This window comes from Hylobates moloch, unplaced genomic scaffold, assembly GCF_009828535.3.
Source record: "Hylobates moloch isolate HMO894 unplaced genomic scaffold, HMol_V3 SCAFFOLD_8, whole genome shotgun sequence".
Taxonomy (NCBI): Eukaryota; Metazoa; Chordata; class Mammalia; order Primates; family Hylobatidae; genus Hylobates; species Hylobates moloch.
The window spans coordinates 8,713,153-8,735,957 of record NW_026652283.1 but is presented as its reverse complement, the minus strand read 5'-3'; the positions used below and the strand labels follow the sequence as shown (position 1 = coordinate 8,735,957).

The window sequence follows — 22,805 nt, the reverse complement described above, 5'->3', positions numbered from 1 at the left end:
AATTCATCTTTGAGCTTTTGATTTTATATACTCAAGTGGAGACATCAGATTGGAAGTTGGACAATCAGTATAGGAGTTTGAGAGAAAGAGAGCGCTCTGAGCTAAAAAAAAAAATATATAAATTGTGGAATTGTGAGCACATACACTGTGGGATGGGAAGAGATTACTCAGGCAGTGAGTCTGAATAGGGAAGAGAATTGGGGACTTTTCCGTGAAGCTCTTGAACATGTGGAGATTGGGAGGAAGCAGACTGAGAAGAAATCAGCCATGGAGACTGTGAGAGAGAAACCAGTGAAGTCAGAGGAAGACAAAAACAGTGTGGTCTCCTGGAAGCCAGGTCAAAAACTGTCAGGGACAAAGGAGTAGTCAACAGTGTCCAGTGCTGCAAGTGTGTCAAGGAAATTGAGGACTGAAAATTGATCATTTACTTACTTAGGCAGAAAAAAAGTTACCCATTTCTTTCATCCCATAAGGGACATCATATGCCAAAATAAGCTGGATTTGTTCTCTTAAACCTCTAGCACAAGTGTACTAGAAGGTCACATTTTTCTTGGGTGGAGTTTCCTTGAACATGCTAGGAGCCTGGGTGTTTTTGTTTGTTTGTTTGTTTTAATGTGACGTCTCACTTAGACCAACTTAATAGGATTGCCAAAGCAAGGCAGTGGTTCTCAGACTCTAGTGTGTATCAGAATCACCCAGATGGTGAGATTGCTGAGGCTCATTCCTGGAATTCTGACTCAATAGGTCTGTTTGAAGCACAAGAACTTGTGTGTGTGTGTGTGTGTGTGTGTGTGTGTGTATATATATTATACTTTAAGTTCTAGGGTATATGTGTACAATGTGCAGGTTTGTTACATATGTATACATGTGCCATGTTGGTGTGCTGCACCCATTAACTCATCATTTAGCATTAGGTATATCTCCTAATGCTATCCCTCCCCACTCCCCCCACCCCACAACAGGCCCCGGTGTGTGATGTTCCCCTTCCTGTGTCCATGTGTTCTCATTATTCAGTTCCTACCTATGAGTGAGAACATGCAGTGTTTGGTTTTTTGTCCTTGCGATAGTTTGCTGAGAATGATGGTTTCCAGCTTCATCCATGTCCCTACAAACGACATGAACTCATCATTTTTTATGGCTGCATAGTATTCCATGGTGTCCAACAATGATAGACTGGATTAAGAAAATGTGACACATATACACCATGGGAGAACTTGTATTTTTAAGAAGATCCCAAGTGATACTGGCACTACTAGCCCCAAGACCACAATTTAAATCCCTTGATCTAAGGGCATAGCTTGGACATCGAGGTTATTCCAAGCTTCCCCAGCCATATGTAATGGTGAACTGGGGTTCAAAGCCTCCAGAGCCTTGCTACTCTAAGTGTGGTCAGAAGAGTAGCAGTATTCGCATTGCTGGGAGGCTGTTGGAAATGAATGCAGAATGTCAGGTCCTACCCACATATGCTGAACCAGAATCCACATGTTAACAAGATCATCCTCAGATTGGGTATGTACAAATTAAAATTTGAGAAGCAGTGCTTAGACCATCTCTGGATTCTTCTTTTAGGAAACTCTGCCTATGTTAATATCATAATTGTTCTTGCTGGTCACTGATTTTTGGGAGCTCTCATTTTCTTTTTCCTGTACCAAAGAATGACATTTTAGTATTTTTATCTTGCTCACAACTTTCTGTTCTCTCCTTCCCATCCTTCCAACACAATGCAATAGTCAAAGTGACTTGAACAATGCACTTTTCTGTGTTTGTAGTTGTTCACCCGTGAGATTTTCCTCTTCTTTTTAAGTTTAGAGAATGTATATTTTGCTCAGGCCTCAAGAGCTCTCTGATGAATCATGATTTTGTTTTTTAAGTCGATCATATTATCACAATCCCCTCTTACAGTGATTGGAATCCACAGATCAGGTTCCACAAAACAGAGAGTCTGAGATGAAGGTTGGTGGGAAGAGGGTTTATTGGAGAGAATTCTAAAGATCAACACCTGTAGAGGATGAAGGAAGCAGGACTGTACAGAAAAAGGAGCTGTACTACAAGGCAGTCACAATAAAGTTATCAGTATATCCTGTGGGGAGCTGTGGGGTTGGGGTGATTGTTCAGAGTTGTCCTAATTTAAGGCAACAGAGCTGTGCATTTATACACACACAGCACCCATTATTGTGCACTGAGCTGCCCCTAGAAAGGAGGAGGAACCTGGGTGAAATGTTTCTCTGATGCTGAGGGAAGTTCTCAGAGCTGAATTCATCTGACAGCCAACAGCCACCAACACTCCTAGCAGCTAGGGTCATAAGTGCCTCTGCCATGAAGGGGATTATCTAGAGGGTACACCACAGCATTCACTACTTTGGCCTTGCAATGAGAGATATAAACCAGGCCTGGCTAAGGAGCTATACAGGAAAATTTCCTAATATAGCATCTGCAATAGTTTGTAAAAGAGGTAGGGGGGCAGGAAGAGGGAAAGAGAGAAGGTGGAGGAGGAGGAGAAGGAGAAAGAAGGAGAGAAGAGAAAAGAAAAGAGAGATATAGGAGAAGAAAATTTTTTTCTGCTCACTCTTTTCATTCAGATTGAGATGCTACTGGGAAGAAATAATCTTTGCTATTTCAGGAGCCAAAATTGCAAATAATACTGACACATCAAGGAAGTAGGGTGGAAAGAATTCAGGAAACTCCTTGATGGCATGAGTGAGCTGCTGAACCAATGCCAGTCCTCCATTCTCAGGATTTGTGCCAAATGAGATTATAAATGTTTGATTTTTTAAAAGTCTATTTAGGTATTCTGTTACTTGCACCTGATAAAGATGTTCTTACTTTTCTTTTTCAATTCCTTTCCTCCTTTATTCTATAGCATCATTATATAGAACTTATGACATCTCATTTCTTTTTAGTTGTTTCTATACTGATTTCAGGAAAATCATTTTGGAGAGGACTTGGCTGACATGAGTAATCCATTGTTCATACTAATGCTGTTTATGACTAGAATTTTGTAGGGTGTGTGTGGGGGTTGGGGGTGTAATATTTAGTCTCTGTAGGGGCTTACCCAATGTTTACTGTGTCAGTCACTGTTCTAATCACTTTAAATATATTACTTGTTCAATACTTGTATATGCCTTATATACAACAAGCTTATAAGGTATGGTATTGTGATTATTCCCATCTATAGACAAAGGAAGGGAAGCACAGGGAATTCAAATAACTCATCCAAGGTTGATCATCTGAGAAGTGGTAGAACCAAGATCCAAACACTCACCATGAGGCTCCAAGGCCTTTGTCCTTCTCTGTAACTACCTTACAAGGAAAGGAATGAATATTTTACACACAAACCAAATTCTTAATATGTTAATATTTTAAAGTCAGGTTGAGTAATTGTAGTTTTCTGAAAGCTACTGTCTATGAAAAGAGTCAAACTCTGTAAAATATTTGAAGAGAGTTATTCTGAGCCAAATATGCATGACCATGGCCCATGAAGACACAGCCCCAGGAGATCCTGAGAACTTGCGCTCAAGGTGGTTGGGCCACAGTTTGAATCTACATGTTTTAGGGAGACATACGACATTAATCGATACATTTGAGGTACACGTTGGTTAGGTCTAGAAAGGCAGGACACCTCAGAGGGGGCAGGGAACTGTGCTTCCAGGTCCTAGGTGGATTCAAAGATTTTCTGATTGGCAATTGATTAAAATAGTTTATCTAAAGACCTGGAATCAATAGAAGGAAATGTCTGGGTTAAGATAAGGGGTTTTGGAGACCAAGATTCTTATTGTGCAGATGAAGCCTCTGAGTAGCAGGCTTCAGAGAGAACAGATTGTAAATGTCTCTTATCAGACTTAAAAAGGTGCCAGACTCTTAGTTAAGTCTCTCCTGGATCAGGTAAATGACCTGGAAAAGGAAGGCGATTCTCTATAGAATGTAGATTTTCCCCACAAAAGACAGCTGTGCAGATCCATTTCAAAATATGTCAAAGAAATATATTTTGGGTGCGGGGCTTAAAACCTAGATGGCGGATTGATAGGTGCAGCAAACCACCGTGGCACATGTATACCTATGCAACGAACCTGCACATTCTGCACATGTATGCCAGAAGTTAAAGTAAAATTTTAAAAAAATGATCATGTTCGATTAAAAAAAAGAAAGAAATATATTTGAGGGTAAAATACTTCCATTTCTTTTAGGTCCTGTTACCTGTCATGTTGATGTCTTATTGCTACAAAGAGCATTTTGTCTTAAGGTCTCTGTTTTAATGTTAATGCTGATCAGCAGTGCCGGGATTCCAAAGGGGGAAGGTGTAATCAGATACATCTGACCTCCCACTCCTATCATGGCCTGAACTAGTGTTTCAGATTTACTGTAAGATGTCCTTGGCTGACAGAAGGGGTTCATTCTGTTGGTTGGGGGGCTTAGAATTTTATTTTTGATTTACACTACAACAAAAGTACAACTTTCTTGTGCCAAGGTGTTACATTTACCACAGGCCTTTCCTAACAGAGTGCATTCAGTCCCAACCACACTCTGCCTGAGAGACTACCTCTGCTTCCACTAGTAAGAAGCTCTGGAAATGTTTATAACTTGTTGTAACAGCTTTAATGCCAAATAAAACAAGTTTACACACCCTGATTATGTTCAGTAGTGGTAACTCAGAGGAGAGCACTATGAGCCTGCTCTCATGACACAGCCCCACCACAGATACTTATGCTTGTGGGTCTTCACACAAAGAGAGGTCTTAAGGGAGAGAACAGATGAGCATTGCTTACCATTGGTTGGTATGAACCAGCTGCCTACTGGGGCTCTGGACAAAGGGCTTCTCAAGAACAGGTTCTGCAGAGGGAAGGACAAGTTCCCATTTGTCCCATGACTCATGGTAAGTTCCTGGCAAATTTCCATAAGCCCTTCATCAATTGGCTACGAAGAAACACTGCATGCTTTGCAAAGTGATGACAGCCAAAAGTTGCAAAATGATTTGAATTATTTCCAGAAGCTTTGTATTTTCTTAATATCAAAAATGATCAATACTACCTAAAGAATCATACTTTAAAGAAAGTGAAGCAAGAAGGGTGGTGAAAACACAGGAGAGAAGTTATATTCTGAAATTGACTTTGGAAGAGTGAATAAATCTTCACTAAGCTTGGAAGCATAATTTATTCTTTTTCTTATTTTTCTTTTTACTTTTCATGAGTATATATTAATTTTTATTTTTTAATAGTATATATTACCTATAAACTTCAGTTACTTTGCATTGTAGGGAAAGGCATCTTGAATATAAAATGTTTTCTTATATTAAATATATGAATATTCACTGCCATAAAAGCAGACAATATCTATTAATAACATTATTTCAACGTATTCACAATATACTCAGACTTGGACTTATGTCTTACTTGTATTTTATTTTGACAATTACTGAACTCATTTTTTTCATTTCATAAAATAAATTGCTGCTGTTAAAAAATTATAATAAAAGGCATCCCAGATGCATTTTTTAAAAACATTAGAGCAATGATCTTAAAGTTAGAAGCATTGATTTAGATTTTGTTTAGAATCCTTTTTTGTAGTAATGGTAAGGAGGCTTTAGCCCAGCATTGCACTTTTATAGTTGTAATGAAACACGTCTCTGCTTTACATGACAAGGAAGTGAACATTGGAATGTATGTGAATAAAGAGGGATTTTTTTCCATATGCTGGAAATGGCATTCCCAGTTTGCCTAACAGACAACCCACACCATCATTTTTCCCACTTTCTCCACGCCCTTAACTTTATAAATGAGATCCTTCTTGTCTAGTAAATGATGAAATCTTTTCCCACAATAGAAGGGGATTTCCCATGCATAGACTGAGAATTAGAAACAACTGCTCTGTATCCTATATGCAAATAACATTGTTATTGTATTGTAAAAAACTTATGTATGTCTGTGTTCATGTGTACATATGTCTTTCTGTTATTCTTACTGTTTCACATTTAAACAGTTAGAAGACTTTTACCAAATTTAGAAGGTGTATTAGGGAGGTCTATATTTATATCTGTCTCTCAATTTGGATAATGTTTATGTACAAAATTCACTTTTGAGATCTGGAGGAAAATCTAAGAAAATGAACAATCGTACCTTAAGTCAGATGTAACTTAGAGAGTTGGAGGCAAGTATAAATAATATTAATAGAATTACTCCATATGTATTATAATTCCATGGAATAAGAAAATAAATCATAATTCTAAACATGAGTCCCAGATAGAAGGTTAGGGCATTTACTCCAAATTTTAGGTGCTAATTGGCAATCTAGAAAATTCTCATATATACAAGTCAATGTAGTATGCTCATATATTTATTTATCAGAGGGGTATTATTCAAATATTTAATAATTATGATTTCTTCAATCAAATCAGTTAGATGAGATTGTATGTGTGTTTATAAAGATGAATTTAATTATCCTTATAAAAGATAAGTGTACTACAAGATCCACCTTCTACTCAACAAATTCAAACATTTGTATTAATTTGTCTTTTGGAAATTTCTTATATTAACTTTGCTGTTATCGATGTTAGATTTGGATTTCCAAATTGTAATGGGTTAATAAAGTCTGAGAAAGCATTTGATCTCCAGATGTGCCCTACTACTGGTATGATTTATATTTTGCATTTTAATTAGTAAAGATGCTCTGTATGTAAGTACATGCCTGACTGTGTTCCTCAAATAGTAAGTGATCATTTTAGATTCACACTTTGGAATAAGTGTTGTAGCAAGGGGTACGAAACCCCAAGGAATCAGTAACAGGCAAACATAAAGAGAGGTAGGTTTGGGTGTTGCTTTTCACAAAGAACAACACAAGTAGTCACTAATCTGAGACTGTTAGCCAACTGGGATATAAAGAGGAAGGAGTAGATTGAAAGCATAAAGTCCATTGTCTTAGTCAAATGATTAAGGGCAATTGTCTTTAGATTTGGCCAAAATTTCACAGGTAAAGAAATGCATGATAACAGGCTTTTTAGAAAGGATTAGGTGAAAATACAGTAAGAATAAAATAAAAACTAATGCTTCATTAAGTTGACCATACCCTAAATACAGATGATGACTGGCTTTAATCTTTTCTAGTTCTCTGTAATATATAGCAGTGGGAACCCAGCAGAAGACATTATTAATCAGAAAGATGCATCTGCTTCTCACTGCATTACAAAACCTGTGTACAACCTCTGGATAGAAAGCTAGCACCCCAATAATGGGTTTGCTTTAAAAGTCTGGGAATCAAGAGTGCTTACTTCAAACGCAGCATAGGATGGGTTGAATGGAAAGAAGTGAATGGAAAGAAGCTCTCCTCCTGGGAGGGTTAATATTCTCCTATTTTGCTCCCCAAGAATATGGTTAGTTGTACACAGACACAAGATTCTATGGAAAACCTGAGACTGACTAAAAGTCATGATTGACTCGAGAAGTGCTTGCATTCATATACCATCCATTGGAAATTCAACAATGAATAAAACATGTAGGCTGTATCTCTGAGATTCCCACAGCCAAGTGGCGTGTATTACATAAAAACTAGATATTTATAGTGTGACATGACATCCTGTAATATAGATGAGTACCCGTGCTATGGGAGCTAAAAGCAGCAACAACTAATTTCACCTTGGGAATTATGAAAGTTTGAACTGAATCACAAAAGAACAAGGAGGATATATGTACCTGGTAGACAGCAAGTCATATAAAGAGAGGTTCTAGACAGAAGATTGAGCCCACAAATACACATGGAGAGATGAAAGGGTGTGGCACATTGCTGGTTTTTTCAGGGAAGAAAGCAGAACGTCTGTGGGCAAGCAGTGGGGGGCTAAAGATAGATAAGAACCTTAAGAAACTTTTTTTTCTAAAGAGTTTGGAATTTATCTTGTAGGTAATAGTGGACCATTAAAGGATTTTTAAAGAGGATATAATATAATTAACTTGAATTTTAGGAAAAAACAGTTGGTAAAATAGATTTCCTGCTGTTTTCAGTAAAAGGGCAATGTCAGAGGCAGAGCCCGATGAAACCACTTTGTGATATGTGATAAAGTCACAGCAATCGTGAGATTGTTTTCTAAGAGCATCTTATTTAGTTAAAACTCTAAAGACAAAGAAACACAAAATACTTGGCAATAATTTTGGTAAAGGAAAAGAAGAAAATGAAATGCAAAAAAAGAAAAAGTAATGCTTCAATAAACTTTCCTACCAGGATACTTTTATATAAAAATATGTCGTATGGAAAATACAACATCTACAATTAGTAATAAAAAATACATGGTATTATTTAATTCTTTTTTTTCAATTAGAGCTTCCTTAAGCCTTTATTATTTTTACATTGCTTTCATTGTAATAACTACACAGAACATTGCCAACCAGAAATTGGTACTGAGTTCTCAAAATAGATTTAGCTCTCAACCAAGAAATAATAGTAAGATACAAATTAATTTACAATAATTGAATTTACTGAAATGAGATTTAATTTGTTCTTGAAATTTTCACTCATAGGCATTGTAAATTATGTCTAGGAAATGCTGATGCAAGACTGTTTTGTAAATTAGATGACACACCTAATGACATGTAACACACTGGGAGGTGGCTAAAATTTAAACATGCCTTAAACTTTTAAGAATGACTCAGGAAATACTGGCAAAATCTCCTGCATGGATATATAGTCCCATACTCGGCTTCCCTGACTAGTGAGAACATCTGGGCTCCTAGCACACTGACCTGTACGTGAATCTAGCAGACACGGCCTATTGACTTTTTCTTCATTCATTGGATCATGATGTGGAAGATAATACATCTGGGTGTTTTTCTCTTTCATCTGTCTCTTTCTCAGTCTCCAAACGTGTAAGTGATTACACAGTTTATTATTTCACGTGGAAGGCAAATAGAGCTTGGTATTAAAAATTCAGGCTGGGCACAGTGGCTCACGCCTGTAATCCCAGCACTTTGGGAGGCTGAGATGGGCGGATCACCTGAGGTCGGGAGTTCAAGACCAGCCTGGCCAACATGGTGAAACCCCGTCTTTACTAAAAATACAAAAATTAACCGGGTGTGGTAGCCTGTAATCCCAGCTACTCTGGAGGCTAAGACTGGAGAATCGCTTAAACCTGGGAGGCGGAGGTTGCAGTGAGCCAACATCGTGCCACTGCACTCCAGCCTGGGCGACAGAGGGAGACTCTGTCTAGAAAATAATAATAATAATAATAATTATTATTATTATTATTATTATTAAACATTACATTTTTATTGCAGTGATTTGATTTTAAATAATTTTATCATTTTACAATATAATCCAAAATATGCTCATGGGAATAGTAAATTTCAAATTTGAATGGCACCATCATCTCTGCCTCGTGGATATCCAGAATACTGAGTAAGAGCTATAACAGTGCTATATTTATGTTGAGGAAGAGGTGTCTGACAGCTGCTGGGGAAGGAACTGGACAAACAGTAGGCAAATATAAAACAGAATGTGCTGTGTCAGTTTGGGGGCAAAAGCATTGTATAAGAACACTGATGATGTTAACCTTTATAGAACTAATGACAAATTACCTGCTGATTTTTAATTGGGATTTCCTTTTTGACTTAAAAATTTAATTCATGGGCCAACATCTTTCTGTTTCATACAGATTTAGCCATTTGATGTATTTCTAACATTTAAGAATAACATACTTTTCTTAAACTCAAAAATTCTTCAATTAACACAATAATTGCTAAGTAACTAATTATTGACACATTCAATTGTAATGGTCTTGCTTGAATTTTGTAGGCAGTATGTTCTGCTGGTTCCTTCTGTTCTACAAGAAGGCTCTTTGGATAAAGCTTGTGCCCAGCTTTTTAATCTCACTGAATCTGTTGTTTTGACGGTCTCCCTCAACTATGGTGAGGTCCAGACCAAAATATTTGAAGAAAATGTTACTGGAGAAAATTTCTTCAAATGCATCAGCTTTGAGGTAAATACTTCTTTCTGCTTAATAGAGAAAAGAATATTACAGGTGCATGAACACCACCCACATAACTGACTTTTTAGGGACAGAGATCAGGCTATTTGACTGTATGTGTAAAGTTATTTTAATTTTTAAAAGAATAATATAGTCCTCAGTATGAGATGATGTTAAGTACAGTCATAAATGGTAACAAGGGCAAGAGCCAAAACATTTGATTTTATGATAGAGAATTGTTGAAGGGAATAAGACATATAGAAAGAATGACTCTTGTGCAGAAAAGGGAAGTTTTAAGAAAGGCAAAAGAATTCATTTAAATGGTTTGATAAGGAAGTGACAAAGCAAGAGAAATAAACAAGGTTGGTTATTGAAGAAATAGATATGACAAATTATGAATTAAAACTTTTAGTGATACCAACACGCATTGATAGAGATTTCTTAATAAAAAATCAGTTTCATGGAGTATTTATTTGTTCCCTAGGTTCCTCAGGCCAGATCTGACCCACTGGCATTTATTACATTTTCTGCTAAAGGAGCCACTCTCAACCTGGAAGAGAGGAGATCTGTGGCAATCAGATCCAGAGAGAATGTGGTCTTCGTACAGACTGATAAACCCATCTACAAGCCTGGACAGAAAGGTGAGTGTACCTAAATCAGGTTACCCTCAACTAATGTCACTTGTATGATATTTGAATTGATGGTACACAATACAAGCTCAGAAATTTTATTGTATTAAATTTTATTAGAGAACCTGCTTAAAAATACAAAATAAAAATATAGATTACATAGCCTAAATGTTAGAGATTTCATTTCCAAGAGTCTGGGGTGGGGAGCCTCAGAAAGTGTATTTTTAAAGAGCACCTTATTCTTATTTTCTAATAATATCCATATTATTCTAATAGTCTAATAATATCCATATTATTCTAATAATATTCTAATAATATCCATATTATTCTAATAACATTCTAATCACATATTTGGGAATTTTGAATTTTAGTTTATGCAAACTTACAAGCTTATGGTTGAAATAGAAATAAAACAGCAACAAAGTATGTCATGAACATGTAATGAGATACCTAGTGACTAGAGAATTGCCCAAGTAATAGAATAATCAGCCTGACGTTGAATTAAGCTGAAAAGCCTCCTCTCTTCTCCTGGGTGCAGAAGGAGTTGGTGAGTACAGATTACAGCAGTCCGAAGAAAGACATTTCTGATGAGATGAATGGTACATAAAAAAGCACTGAGGTAGAGTTAATTAAAAAACCATGCCATAAAATGAGAAGTAGATAGACTTATTTTGAGTAAAGAAACCCAAATGTCCATCAATGATAGACTGGATGAAGAAAATTTGGCACATATACACCATGGAATACTATGCAGCCATAAAAAAGGATGAGTTCATGTCTTTTGTAGGGACATGGATGAAGCTGGAAACCGTTATTCTGAGAAAACTATAGCAAGGACAGAAAACCAAACACCGCATGTTCTCACTCATAGGTGGGAATCGAACAAAAAGAACACTTGGACACAGGGTGGGGAACATCACACAACAGGGCCTGTCGTGCAGTGGGGGGAGGGGGAGGGATAGCATTAGGAGGAATACCTAATGTAAATGACGAGTTAATGGGTGCAGCACACCAACGTGGCACATGTATACATATGTAACAAACCTGCACGTTGTACACAAGTACCCTAGAACTTAAAGTATAATAATTAAAAATAAAATAAAATGTGATATAATAAAAGAAAAAAAAAGGAAGGAAAAGAAGCTGCAGTGAATAGAAGAGTTAAAGGAAATCCCTGAATATAGAACTAAAGAGGCATTTTCATGTAGTTAAGTAACACCCATGAGGAGTCACTACAGATGTGGGGATCATGGCTTGAGGAGGCAGTCGTGGATGAACTGGGAATCACAGTAATCAGAGCCTGCTTAGGCACCAACACACTGTGATCCCAGAACAACACAAGCAGAGGGAGGTGAGGGATGTGTGCTGGAGATGGAGGAATACACTGCATGCATTGTGCTATCCCCACCCTTCCACTCCTCTTCCCCTGACCCTCTGCCTCCCTCCCTCACTTCACAAAAGAGGGCATTCAGGTCAGTATTTAGGCACCAGAGAAAGACTGAAGGACTAGACAAGAAAGACAGGGCATGGCCGTACAGTTTGAGCTGGCACCAACAACAGCGGAACAAACATTACGAGAGCATGCATGCTGGGGTGGGAGGTGCTTATGAGGGGGAAGAGTATACGTACTTGACATGAGAGGATGTCCAAGGAAGGCTTCTAAGATTCTTGCTAAGGAGAGCTCTAGAAGGCAGAGGTGGGGAAGGTGGCTGCTACTTCAAAGAGCACAGAAACATTAAAACTTAATTTAAGATTGCTTTTTTAAAATTTCTTATCCGTCCACAGTCTAGTAAAGAGTCTAATGCACAGAGGAAAGGTTATAACATAGCAAAGAAATTGAGCCAGGAGTCTTACACAATTGAGAGATACTCAGTTTTCAAAAAATTGATCATTATAATCTGAGATATAATGCCACAGATATTCATAATGTACTCAGCATCATGCTTCTTTTTGAATAAAAATATGGTGTGATATTAACTATGATTACTAAAATCTCATTGCACATTTAGTTTGTTGTTGCTTCATATGTGACCGCCACCTGCATTTTGATGTCTATATATATGCATCTCTCCTCCTCCCTTTGAGAAATTACAGGAGATAGAAGATCAGTGCAGGCTAAAAATTTTATAGGGAACTATTGATGGCTACAGTATTGCAAATGTATCCATTTGAAACTCTAAAGAGAGGATGCAGAAATTGTCTAGATACCTTTCTGTAACTTTTTGTTCTTCAGCTTCATACATTTGTAATTAACACATTCTTTGAGTTCCTGGTTTGACCAGAAGTATTTGCCTGACTGAAAACTAGGTACTTGTTTGACTGGCGTTTCCTTAGTGTTATCACTTCTGCCCAAACGTGCCCAAGATCAAAGAAAAAGCACACAATGAAATTTAACTCCAAGATCAGAAATAAAGACAGGACAGCCAATTAGTTTGTCTGCTATCTTGTGGACAATGAGCACAAGGTAGCCCTTAAGAAATTTAGGGTAGGTTTTACCTGGTATAACTTTAGGTTGTAAGAAGTCCCTCCCCCAAAATTATCACCGACTACTCTTGTCTCTTGAAATTTTGTTGTAAGAGTTTAATTGCATTTGTTTAAAGCATTTATCCCTGCTACAACACAAGATTTAGAACAGTAAGATATTTTCTTTATTTAAACGTTAATACATTTTAGTCTTTTTCTTGAAAATACATACTTATGGGTAAATCTATAAAAGATATCAGGCACCTAAATAGAGAAAAAAGAATCGCCAAAATCTAAAATGTTTTTTAAGCTCTAAAATAAAACCCTTAAACTTCAGAGAATTATAGAGAGGAAGTTACTTTAATTTACCTACTAATCCAGAGAAAGCACTAGCATTCCCATTACCTAGAAAAAAAATATTGTGTATTGCTTACACTGACAACCACTGTCATTCTATGAAGAAAGTAGTTTTGTCCTGTTTTGAAAATTTTGTGCTATTTTGACAGTTAGTGCACTAGAAATGTCTGTGAATTATGTAAATTTAAGTTATATGGCTTTGAAAGTTTATGATGTGAAAGCATGTTTTTATCATCTCACTCTTGTATATAATTTTACTTAATGAAAACATTTTCCTCAATTTTTTAACTGACAGAAAATTTGAGTTTTCATAGTTTTAAAGCTGGCAAGTTGAGTACATTATCAGCTATTTATGCTATGGCTACATGAGGGCTATACTTTTATAGTAACACATGTAATCTCTTAACAAGATAACTCCTAAACAAATTAGTTTAAATTGAGATTTTCAAGAATACACCTTGCACACTAAGGGTATCCTACCTATAAAAGAAATAGGAATAAAAGTTATCTGTACATGACTTGATATGGTGCAGCTATCACAAATATTTTCTGGAGATTGACATAATTCCAAAACACCTATTGTAGCTTGTGTTAGTTTTTTAAATTAGGGAAAATATATTATCTTTAAAGACATTCTACATGGAATATCCACATACAGATGCAAACACACAAGCCATGAATAGCATGTTTTTAGATTTGCGTGTGTAATTGATTTATAGTTCAACTTGTTTCTATCTCAGGGAATTTCTCTTAATTTTCTTTAATGAGCACAGGTTATTTTACATTAAACTACCATGAATTAAAATACTACCTAAACTATTTGACATTTTAGGAGGCATTTATTCTTAATTCCATAAAAATCTGCCCTTCAAATAAACAGTAGATTATATGATAGTAAAACATGGGGTACAATCTTCATATTTTAATATGGTTTAAAAGTCCATTTGATTTACAACTTCCTCAACCCTTGCTATGTGGATATTGAACCCTGGATAATCTGATACACTGTAGCAATATAAAAGTGAAGAGTAATACAAAATTTATAAACGAGAAACTGACCAGGGAAGTTCACGTATTTATAATGCAATATATTAACTGCTATATAGTGGCATGAACAAAATATGAAAAAGTATAGTAAACAGATAAAATAGAAAGTGACTAATTCTTCAGTCATTAAAAAATAAGTATATCAAAGAGGCTATTTAGAAATGCATTTAGAGAAAGAAGGGATAAGGTACTTGACTGATATACAAAGTCTTCAGCAAAACAGATTCTAGTTGTTTTTGGGAGAATTAAAGAAGGGCTATTCAAGCTTCCAATGTCAGGGTAGAAGGGAAAGCAGCCCCTCTGTGTGAGAAGGAAAGGGCTATTATAGAAATAACCATGACAGAAGTAAAGTCAGTACTCATGATGAAATTACTGCGGGTAAGGGGTACTGTATAGCTTCAGGTTAGGGGGCTTGGTGGGAATGGCTGGAAAGGAGGCTGCAGTAGAAGGCCAGGTCAGAACTTCACAAAAAGTAATGTGTGACTTGCTACACGTTAAGTTATGAAGACACTGACTTTTGTGCAATGTGAGGTGTTCATCAGAGAAGATTCAAGATAAGATTTAGTCTTCAGAAAGTAGCTCTGATAACCATAGAAAGATTAGCTAGGTTATGGCAACACAAATGGCAGTGATCCAGTTAGTAACAATTGTGAGAGTCCGAATAAAAGATGATTACATCTTGAACAAAGACAGGGCAGTTTTGGAGTTAAAGAGAAATCTTTTTTTGTTTGTTTGTTTGTTTTTTGAAAAGGAGTCTCACTTTGTCACCTAGGCTGGAGTGCAGTGGGGCAATCTCGGCTCACAGCAACCTCCACCTCCCGGGTTCAAGCAATTCTCCCGCCTCAGCCTCCTGAGTAGCTGGAATCACAGGTGTGTGCCACCAGGCCCATCTAATTTTTTTGTATTTTGTTATTAGAAAAGGGGTTTCACCATGTTGGCCAGGCTGGTCTCGAACTTCTGACCTTGTGATCTGCCTGCCTCAGCCTCCCAAAGTGCTGGGATTACAGGCGTGAGCCACCGCGCCTGGCCAGAATTCAATTTTTAAATGACAGAGCTAACAAAGTAGGTGAAAAGACTAGAACTAGAGGGAAAAAATGTTTTAAGATAATTAAGCAGAGACCCGAATGAAGTGAGGATGTCTACCATGGGTGGGGAAAATCATTCTGGGCAAGAGGAATAGCAGATAATATCTTTAAGGTATGTTTTGATGTACAGTGTAATATAAAGAGGGAATGAGAATGAGGGAATAAGAATGAGTCCAAAATTTCTAGCCTAAACACTTGGACAGAATTGTCATTTACTAAAATAAGGAAGTGTAGGGCAAGAGGAAATAAATCAGGATTACATTTTTGGGCACACTAAGGATGAGATATCTTTTAAATATTCAGGCAGATATGTCAAGTAGGAAGCAGTATATTTATGAAACTTTAGGTAAGAAGAAAGGGCAGGGCCAGGCGCAGTTGCTCACGCCTGTAGTCCTAGCACTTTGGGAAACCAAGGCAGGCAGATTACTTGAGCCCAAGAGTTCAAGATAAGCCTGGGCAACATGGCGAAACCCCATCTCTACTAAAAATACAAAAAAGTTAGCCAGGTGTGGTGGGGCAAGTAGTTGTAGCTACTTGGAAGGCTGAGGTGGGAGGATCACCTGAGCTTGGGAAGTCGAGGCTGCAGTGAACCAAGATTGCGCCACTGCACTGCAATCTGAGTGACAAGAGTGAGACTCTGTCTCAAAAAAGAAAAAAAGAAAGAAAAAAGAAACGGCTGAAGATGTGAATGAAGAACCATCAATGTAGAGATCACATTTAAACCATGCGATATGATGGGATCAGCATTTCTCAGCCAATCTTATGAATCCTGTGATAGCCAAACAGCAAGTCTTTAAAAAAAAAAAAAAAAATTCAGAATTTGACACCCATACCCGCACATACATATGAATATAATTATGAAATAGTTTATCAAATAAAGACTTTAAAAATTAATGTGTGAATAAATGGATTGAAGCCAGGAGAGGTCAATAATCTGGAAGAATAAGATTAACAAAGTTGAACTCTAAATGAACCTGAAAACACAAAGAGAAAGTATATATAGACAGATGAAAACATAGAGTCTTGTCATCAACAATTGACATTTTTTCCAAAATACAATAGCTCTGGTATGATGACCAATACCAATTTTGGCATGAATCTTCATTTCCCTTAAAGCATGTCAAAATTTCCCATGACAGCTAAGCAGTAGAAAGGAAGACCATTAGCCAGGTGACATTCTATGACAGCAACCAGAAAGTCATTAGATGACATCAACAGGAATAAATTTTCTGAAACTAGTGGCATCTAAAATAATAATTTCTCTCTTTTGAATTAAAATGCAAGAGAAAAATGTTTTGTTGGAGTTGTGAATTAGGAAGTTACTTATTTCCCTTCTCAAGCCATGTGGAAGATGAGAGGTCTCCACTATAGACACCTAGAGGGAGAGAGGCAACCTCAGAGCAAAAAAGAAATCGAGTGTTTTGTGAGAGAAATAGGGGCAGAGAGAAACATCTTCAAAAGAGAATGAATTTTACTGACTGGATAGTAACATGAGTTTGACAAGGTCCATCAGGCTGAGAACCAACTCGGGGACAGGACACAGATGGATAAGAATGTGAGAGTGGGAGAATATAGCTAATTGCAGGTGCTTCCACTGCGGGTTAAGGGAATAAGGGTATTCGTTGTTGAAGGATACACAGAAAAGGCACATCCTGAATAAGTATGCATGCAATCTCTGTGAGGAATGGTACTAACAGTTAAGTGACCTGCCTCCTCTGTCTTTCATTTCTTTAATGAAGTCATTAGGCAGCCTGAGCATATGTTGTGAGAATGCATAAGAGGAGAAAGAGAAGGAAGGGATAGAAGTACAAAAGAAAGACAAGAAGTTCTTTTACTGAACCCTTTCTTGGCAGTATTAACTTAATAAGCTCAACCTGATAACCCCAGGATCCAATATGTATTACATAAGATGTGCATGGAACTCCTCATCACACATGGTAGTAACCTAGTGCTTTTTGACTCACCTAAGTTAATCAATGTAGGAAGAAAGCTGTGATGACACAAAAGTTAAATACTTTCTTTACATCATCTTTCTTTCTTTCTTCAGTGATGTTTCGAGTTGTGTCTCTGGACGATCATTTGAAACCAGTTGATGAAATGGTAAGTTATAGCTAGAAATAGGTATTTGTGCATGGTTTTGCTTCTTAAAATTAATCCATGAAAATGAGGCAGGCCAGTCTTAGTTATTGGTTTTACATTCTTATTAGCCTATGCATTCCTCCCTTGCCATCAAACTTTTTCCTTTTTTCTTTTTCCTCACTCTGTCTCTCTGTGGTCAACACAATTAAACATATTTCCTACTAACAAATAAAAGTCTGTAATTTACTGAATCCTTACCACTTATAAAAGCACTGTGCTAGGTAAGCAGAGACCCAAAGATACAGAAGATACTCTTGCTGTCCCCAGAATGATTACATTAGAACAGAGGTTGTTGGAGAAGAATACAAATGAAGCAACATGCATGACTATATTCCTGACATCTGGAAGAATAGGATACAGCAGATAGTAGGCTAGTAATATTATACCATTATTAAATTATGTATTGAGTGAATGAGTAATGTTATATAGAGTGAATGTTTTATTTATTTATGTATTTTAGAGATGGAGTCTTGCTCTGTTGCCCAGACTCGAGTGCTTGGTGCGATTATAACTCACCAGCATTAACTTCTGGGCTCAAGCGATCCTCCTGTCCCAGCCCCCCAAGTAGCTTGGACTACTGGCAGCACCATCATGCCCAGCTAATTTTTTTTACTTTTTGTGGAGATGGGGTTTTGCTATGTTGCCCAGGCTGTTCTCAAACTCCTGACCTCAAGCAGTTCTCTTGCCTTGGCCTCCTAAAGTGCTGACATTACAGGCATGAACCAGTGAGCCAAGCCAAAATAATACTTTATAATGACTGAATGAGTGAATTACATAACCAGTGAATGAAAGCATTATGGCTGCTTCGCATTTGGAGTTACCAGGAGAGGTATTATCTTAGATCAGCTTCTCCAGAATTAGATTCTGAGAGAGGGAAAAACGGACAACTGAATTATTAAGAAAGTGCTGCTGGGAGAAACCAATAAGAGAGTGGAGAGAAGCAGGACAGGGGAGGGGAGGAAGCCAAGCATGGGTGCAATCAACTGATTTTGGGCAGTCTTCAGCCTGACTGGCAGGAAGCTCCGGAGCATAAATTACACTTCAGAGTTTGTTCCACTTTAGGAACCAAAGCAGGGCTTTTGTACTCCAGCATCAGGCAGTTATTGGCTCTGGGCACCACCCGACATAGGAGTAAACCCCTCGGAACTTGCCAGGAGGCTCCAAAACAGGCCTCTCAAAAAGTTCACAGGTGAAAGCTGTTAGAAGTAAAACACAATGGAGCTGGGGGTGGTTGGAAAGAACCAGAAAAAGGGATCTAAGGGGGAAGCATTGGCCATGCCTGATACAGATGTCACGGGGTAGGTGAAATCAAGACACTCGTTAGGGAACAGAGATTACCAAATGTATAAATTAGGCCTAGAAGATACTATAGGCAGAGAGAAAATGTTAGTGAAGGCATGTGGGTAGACAATCAAGAGGATTTAGGGAATAGTCGTAACCCAGCTTTGCTGAAACTTATAACAAATATAGAAAGTCATGTTGAAGGGCTGGGCGCAGTGGCTCACGCCTGTAATCCCAGCACTTTGGGAGGCCAAGGCAGGCAGATCACGAGGTCAGGAGATCGAGACCATCCTGGCTAACACGGTGAAACCTCATCTCTACTAAACACACAAAAAATTACCTGGGCATGGTGGCGGCCACCTGTAGTCCCAGCTATTCGGGCTGGGGCAGGAGAGTGGCGTGAACCCGGGAGGTGGAGCTTGCAGTGAGCCGAGATTGCGCCACTGTACTCCAGCCTGGGTGACAGAGCGAGACTCCATCTCAAAAAAAAAAAGAAAAAAAAAAGTCATGTTGAAAAACGATTTGGAAAGGAGACTTGGTGCCATGTTGTGAAGGCACTTGAATTACGGTTGGTCATAGAGGAGCAGTTTGTGTGTAGAGCAGAGAAATAACTTGACTGGGGATGTGTTCCAGGACCCCTTCCAATTTTTCCAGATATTGTTCTTTATTTACACAGGGATAGTAAAGGGGGAAGTGTTGCTACCCATTAGGGAAAGTGACGCTGCCTCACTTTCCCTAATGGAAAATTCAGAGAAGTTACTTCATAGATACTGATGTGCAGGTAAGGAACTAAATACATAGCGGGAACATGGTGATGGTAGTCTAAGACAGTATTTCAGCAGAAGTCTACAATCTCGCTAGAGACAATCTGCGAACAAAGGTGATTCACAGTGAAAACTGTCAAAAGACAACGAATCATGACCTGGAAAAGACTGAAGTCTTTACAACAGGATACTTGAAAGATTTCATTTCATGTAGTTTAGAAACCTGTTAGAACTAAGCATTCTTTTGTGGTCTCTCAGGTCAATCTATCAACTGAGTGCAGTTACGAAGAAGCTTCTTAAGCTTACAGAAGCTGTGCAGATGGTTTCTCTGTTACTGCCTTTTCCTCCCCCTAAATTGTACTTCATCCGTAAGACATCGTCACTTTTAATCCACCTCCTTTCCCCATCTTCTATAGTTATGCTACATTCACTAGATTGTTGCTTAATTTTAATTTCCAGAGCAGGAATCTAATTGTTAGTGCCCCAAAGACCTTGTATTAATCTAAATCTGAAATCACTTCCATAAGATAGCATGTGCTTCCTGTTCTCCTTGGTTCATGGTTGAAGCTTCTGTTTCTAAGAATGCAACTCCTCTATTTAACCAAAGCAGTGAGAATTTCTACTGCAATCCTTTGACAATCATCCTTGATTGGAAGCACCATGGGGAAGTAAAGGGCTTCTTGAAAATCAAAGCAGCTGCAACATTATCGTAACTCCCTTATTAGTTCTCACCCCCCCATTGTTGACTTATTATTGTCAATTAGGCCAAATATTATTATCCAACTCCCTGCTTTAGTAATAACTATGTTTGCATAAGAACAGGAATAATGGACTGTTCCTTCAAATATGGGTCATAGATAAGATCATTTGTACCAAATGTTTATGGCAAGGAGTTTCCATGGCACAACAAACTGCATGTGCTTATGTATACAGATGGAAATTGATGTAGCATTTCCAAAAATGATGGCAGCTAAGAGACTATGTGGTTTTATCTTTCCAAGCCAGTGTTTCTAATTGTTGGACATTATCCGGCTCAGTATTCCATTTAAATAAATAGATTCAATGCATGACTGGCCTATGAGATTTGGGCATTCATAATAAATTTGACTACATAATAAAAATATAGTAATGATGCAACTGAGCTCATTATCAAATGAGCCAAGATATAGAGCATATACCTAGTTTCTTCTGCCCAAATCTTACATCAGTCTTTTCTTTCATTTTCTGCAATTTCATTACTGATGGTGCCTCTCTTTTCCTTTAGGTCAGTGTTTTGTAGAATATTCAAACATATTTTTTCCAGAAAGTTTCATTTGCATTAAGAAGTTTCAGATCTTTCTTTAAACTGATCGTAAGACCTGGAACTACTTGTCCTCTAAAAAGAGGCCCTGTGTATGAACAGGGAGAGATAGTATGAACCAAAAGGGGTCGTGAAGGAGTTGTTGTATTGGTTCTTGGCTGGTTTATACAAGATTTAGTGCAGACAGTCATTAGTGACTAGAGCAGAATCAGCCTCATTTTAATAATTGTTTTAAGAGAAAAATCAAGCAGCTTAGAACAATGAAAATGTGATTTTACTAGGTTCTTGTTCACTAGTTTTTTGAAATAGACCAAGCTCAGTTTAAAAAAAAAAATAAAAAAAAAGACAAATTAAGTAATAAAAACTAAATTTGTTGAACACAGTTGAAGCCATCTGCATTGGAAGTATTACAAATAGCAAACAAAAAGGGATAGTACTCTAGGTTCATTTCTCATTATTAGAATCTCATCCAAATGGTTAATGTCTTCCCATGGCACCTTTGGGCAATATATTCTTCATTTTCTTCCTATGAGAAAATCTCATGAGAAGCTCTACCTCTCTCTTAATGCTTGAGTTAATGATGCAGCAGTAGCTTTCTTCAATACCATCTCAATATTTCATCAAGATTCAATTCCATGAATTTAGAATAACTAGAATAACAAGTGGGGCCCTTAATTCAACGGTTACATTTCTCAGTTCCAAGAATTCTGGACAAGGTTTATGAATCCTGTTCCTGTCTCCAGACACATTATGTTTTATTAGTGAATGAATGCTGCAATTAGTGGGAAGGAGCACTTAGCAACTTGGGGAGTGGGCAAAGGACCCCACGTACTCATTTTTAAAATTTTCATCAGCCTATTCACATGAGGGCTTCTGGCCTAGGAGTCTTTAATTTCAACTTGTTAGTTTTAAGGTCCTGAGAGAAAGCACTAAGAGATGAAAATCAAACTGTTGACTCTGTAGGTTTAGCGGGGGGAAGAGTGGTAAACACTGGAGAGAATTGAGAGGAGATACAAAGAGGTAGAAGGAGAAGGAAGGAGAGAAGACTCGGCAAGAGAAACTTGGGCAAATGTCTACGTTTATTTACTTGTCTGATAAGGAAATGGTGGAAGATAGGAATGGTCAAAAATCTAAGACAAAAAAATTGGTGCTAGATACAGAAATCAAAATTGAAGCATTTCAAAAAGAGGCAACCAGCAGTGTAAAACATTGCAACTGTCAGAGTGAAGACTGACCACAAATTTGTCAATAAGGAAGTTATTATTCATCTAAGAGGGCTTTTTTATTATATTGGAGAGACCCAAGGGCAGGGTTGCTTACTGAGACTGTAGGGTGTGTGTTGTAAAAGAGAGAGAAGTAAATGAAAATTCTTGAAAACTAGGCAGATGAGTTTCAATATAATCAATAGATATTCAAACTTTCAGTCAGAAATCAATATTTGTTTGGGTTGTCCTAAATGTGTTTCTGTTTCTTTGCTTAATAATAGATTTATAATTAACCTCTTCACTCATCTAGAAAAAAACCCTTGAGTTTACATATTGACATTATTTTTATTTTTATTTCAGTATCCAGTGATCACCCTTCAGGTAAGATAACTGCTAGTTGAAGAATTCTTTTCTTATTTTTTGAACATCTCTCCAAAGCTCAAAACCAAAAGGCAGCTCACATGAAGATTGTCTACTTAAATTGTCACAGAATTATTAATTTCATGTAGACAGCTTCAAGAGGACAGAAACAGGTTTCTGCCTCCACCACCATGTGATTCATATTAGCATGCACCCATTAATATAGCCAATAACA

The 22,805-nt window shown here is 37.4% G+C and overlaps 1 protein-coding gene across 1 annotated transcript in view; it reads left to right on the top strand.

Moving 5' to 3' along the window:
- The first annotated feature begins 267 nt into the window (after positions 1 to 267).
- The window catches only part of LOC116472180 (ovostatin-like), a 73,892-nt gene continuing 51,354 nt past the window's right edge, over positions 268 to 22,805 (top strand). Inside the window, exons 1-5 of the mRNA XM_058442089.1 lie at positions 268 to 347; positions 9,769 to 9,952; positions 10,425 to 10,581; positions 17,569 to 17,621; positions 22,571 to 22,591. Of these exons, the coding sequence (XP_058298072.1) occupies positions 268 to 347; positions 9,769 to 9,952; positions 10,425 to 10,581; positions 17,569 to 17,621; positions 22,571 to 22,591 (495 nt within the window). The remainder of the gene's footprint in view (positions 348 to 9,768; positions 9,953 to 10,424; positions 10,582 to 17,568; positions 17,622 to 22,570; positions 22,592 to 22,805) is intronic.